The sequence below is a fragment of the Triplophysa rosa genome, unplaced genomic scaffold (genome assembly GCF_024868665.1).
Source record: "Triplophysa rosa unplaced genomic scaffold, Trosa_1v2 scaffold249_ERROPOS137736, whole genome shotgun sequence".
NCBI lineage: Eukaryota > Metazoa > Chordata > Actinopteri > Cypriniformes > Nemacheilidae > Triplophysa > Triplophysa rosa.
Window position 1 is genome coordinate 115,775 of NW_026634266.1, and position 3,035 is coordinate 118,809.

The following is a 3,035-nucleotide window of genomic DNA, read 5'->3' on the forward strand; positions in this document are numbered from 1 at the left end:
AACAAATTGGGATCACAGAATGAAGCCTTAGAAAGCCTAGTTTCAAATTTGATAACAATACCTTAGATAAGTGTATGTAAAAACACTGATTTTCTAAGTTTATATCTAGGCGCTTCCCAAAAAAGGCCATTTGGTGACTCCAAATGACTCCTTTTAAGCACATTGAATGTTAACACATAAAATGCTGCTATTTTTGAATGCTTTATTGTACAGTCATAATTTTGGGCACCAGTGAAAGGTTACACTAAGTGCTATTCAATCTCTCATCCAGATTCACTGCCAGTAATTGCTGACACATAGTAACTGAAGCATAAACAAGTTATAGTGTGTACAGATACAAAACAAGTGCTATGGTATTAAAAGTTAACATAAGACCACATATATTGATTCAATGAAGACCTTATATAAAACCATATATAAGTCAATATGTAAGACCATAACTATTTACACATTTTACAATTATATTTTACAAGTTATTGGCATCATGCCACTCATTGTAACAATCACGATTTGGCACAAAGCACAACGGTATGTCACAGGAGGAGCACTTCACTGGTGTCTTTGCTTGGCACTGTCTGCACCTCAGACGACCCATGGTGCTATGTGCAGTGATATGCACAGGCTTGTGATGTTTGCTGCGTGGAGTGGACGATGGAGCAGGAATTTTTGCTGCTGCTGCCAGCTCCTCAACAAGTGTCTCTCTGAATGCCTTTTGGTGCATGGGTATCTCTCCTTTACCTTTGGTAAGATCCTTGTAAAGCAAGAACGCATTCACAATAGCAATGTCCATAAAGTGATAAAACAATGTCTTATACCACCTCTGGGTCTTGTGGATGACTTTGTAATAATTGATCAGCGAATCTGAAAGATCCACTCCACCCATGAACCTGTATAGGAAGAAAAAGCAACACTGAGCCACATATTTGATTTAATTTCAAATAGCATAAAAGATTGTTGATTATATAATACATACCGGTTGTACTCCTTCACTGCTGGTGGAGCCGAGATGTTCTTCAAAACCCAGTGCCCATCTGCATCTTTCACTCTTCTCTGAACAGTGTCCCCCCCATGGGCTGTGTGGAGTGTTGTGCACATAAAAACATCCCTTGTGTCTCGCCATTGCACAAAGAGGAGGGAGTCATTTCTGATCCACCGTATGCTCCTACGCAAAGATTTCGAAACCAGAGTGTTTATTTTGGTTTTTGGAAAACCAATTCTGTTTGTGAGTATCGTTCCGCATGCCCAGATCCTCTTTTGAAGGAGATCACAGAAAAGGGAGGGACTTGTATAAAAATTGTCAACAAAGAGCTTGTTACCCGTGCCAAGCAACTGTGTGTCAACAAGCTCCATTACTGACTCATAACTGAGTCCTTTCCCACTGTTTCCCTGCATCTTTCCTTCATACACAAAAAAGTCCCATGTGTACCCATTGCTCGAGTCCGCCAGTACGAAAAGTTTATAACCCCAGCGACAAGGCTTATTTTTCATGAACTGTTTAATCCCGATACGCGCTTTAGAGGCAACCATCCGCTCATCAATTGAAATTTCCTGGCCAGGGTGATAGTTTATTTTGCATGCATCCCTAATCTCACTGTATAGTGGCTTGATTTTGCAAAGACGATCAAATTCTGAGGTACCTCTTCTCTGCTCGTTAGCAGCATCATCCACCAAGCTACTGAGGTGAAGGGAGTGACAGATCCTGGGAAACTTCTTTCCGGTAAGAAGCGTTTTAGGTTTAGGTTGCTGCTTGGCTCCCAGTCTTCATCCGTTTCATTTGATTGTCTGTGTTACCAAAATGCAAAGAGAAAATTGTTTACAAAACATTTGGATATATTTTTACATGCTCACACATATATAAACAGAAACACATGCACACAAACAACCTGAAACACACACACATATCCAGACATATACACCAGTGCACGAGCGCACACACACATGCACGCACGCAAACATATAAGTTACACCCATGCATAAACAATATACACTTATGCAGGAACACATCAAAACACATAACTCAGTATACACAGTAAAATATGGTATATAATATAATAAAATAAAATACTTACTTGTCGAGAGTGACGTCTCCGCCATCCAAAAACAGGTCCTCTGCAACCGTGTCAATGGATGAAACATCGTTCTCTTCGTCTGAAATGTCATCCTCTGATTGATCACTGTTACGCCGAGTACATTCTTCAACAACTTCGTCAAGTGTAAACTTTGTTTTTATCATCCTTTTTGCCATTTTTCACCTGTATAATCTCTCAACGCTAACTTTCACTTGTAAACTCTACAACGCTCTCTTTACGCACGGGCGCACGTGTCACTACAGTAATTTGCGCACAGACTTTTTTGCATGATAGATTGAATCTTCCCACTAAAGCTGCATATTAATCTTTTCAGAAGCTCATTGGCTATCATACAAGACAGTCATGTGCAAATTCTGATGCGATTAGATCAATCTGTTGTCCATCAAATTGAGGGCAGTGTCATTGGTCATCCAGGGCGCTCCTTGGCTATTGATGCCTAATGACACCCCTTAGATTCACCTATTGATTCAAATGAGGTGTCAATTCAAAGTGCAGGGGTCAGCGGCCATTTTGACATCAACAAATCCGTATTGTTTACAATAGAAAAGAAGCTACACCGGAGAAAACATTGAAGATTTGATTGCTCTTTCGGCTAACTTGAAACGACACTACCACATTCCATGGATGTTTATGGATATATAAATGTTTTTTGGGCTAAATATTTCATTGAATTAGATCGACTGGAGCCTTTACAGTGTAACAACACTGTTTTTGTTGAAATTTTATGAATCATTGGGCAATCGGGAGGCTTCATAGGTGAGTTCCGTCAGTTTAGTCGTTGTTTATTTGATTGTTGGTGGTCTGACAAAGACACTGATTGTACCTTCTTTGTTGATCGTTCCCCTAAATGGTTTACATTATTTGAATCACAAGAATCTCAGCTTTCCAAAGATATGTGACATGTTTAGCTTTTTGTTTCGTGAGTTTTTTTAATGTCACAAAGTT

At 39.6% G+C, this 3,035-nt stretch overlaps 1 protein-coding gene across 1 annotated transcript; it reads right to left on the reverse strand.

Moving 5' to 3' along the window:
* Positions 1–398: 398 nt before the first annotated feature.
* LOC130550160 (piggyBac transposable element-derived protein 4-like) lies at positions 399–1,120 on the reverse strand. The gene is made up of 2 exons (XM_057327557.1): positions 974–1,120; positions 399–887 (listed from the first exon to the last, which is right to left on the reverse strand). Exons 1-2 carry the CDS (start codon positions 1,093–1,095, stop codon positions 467–469), a joined length of 543 nt encoding a protein of 180 aa, XP_057183540.1. The 5' UTR covers positions 1,096–1,120; the 3' UTR covers positions 399–466.
* Between the last annotated feature and the right edge of the window lie 1,915 nt (positions 1,121–3,035).

Bases quoted from the DNA above. Each gene is read 5' to 3' on its own strand.
- LOC130550160 (XM_057327557.1), bottom strand. From the start codon at position 1,095: ATGTGCACAACACTCCACACAGCCCATGGGGGGGACACTGTTCAGAGA. The intron at 888-973 runs GTATGTATTATA...CTTCCTATACAG, and splicing joins GCAGTGAAGGAGTACAACCG to GTTCATGGGTGGAGTGGATC.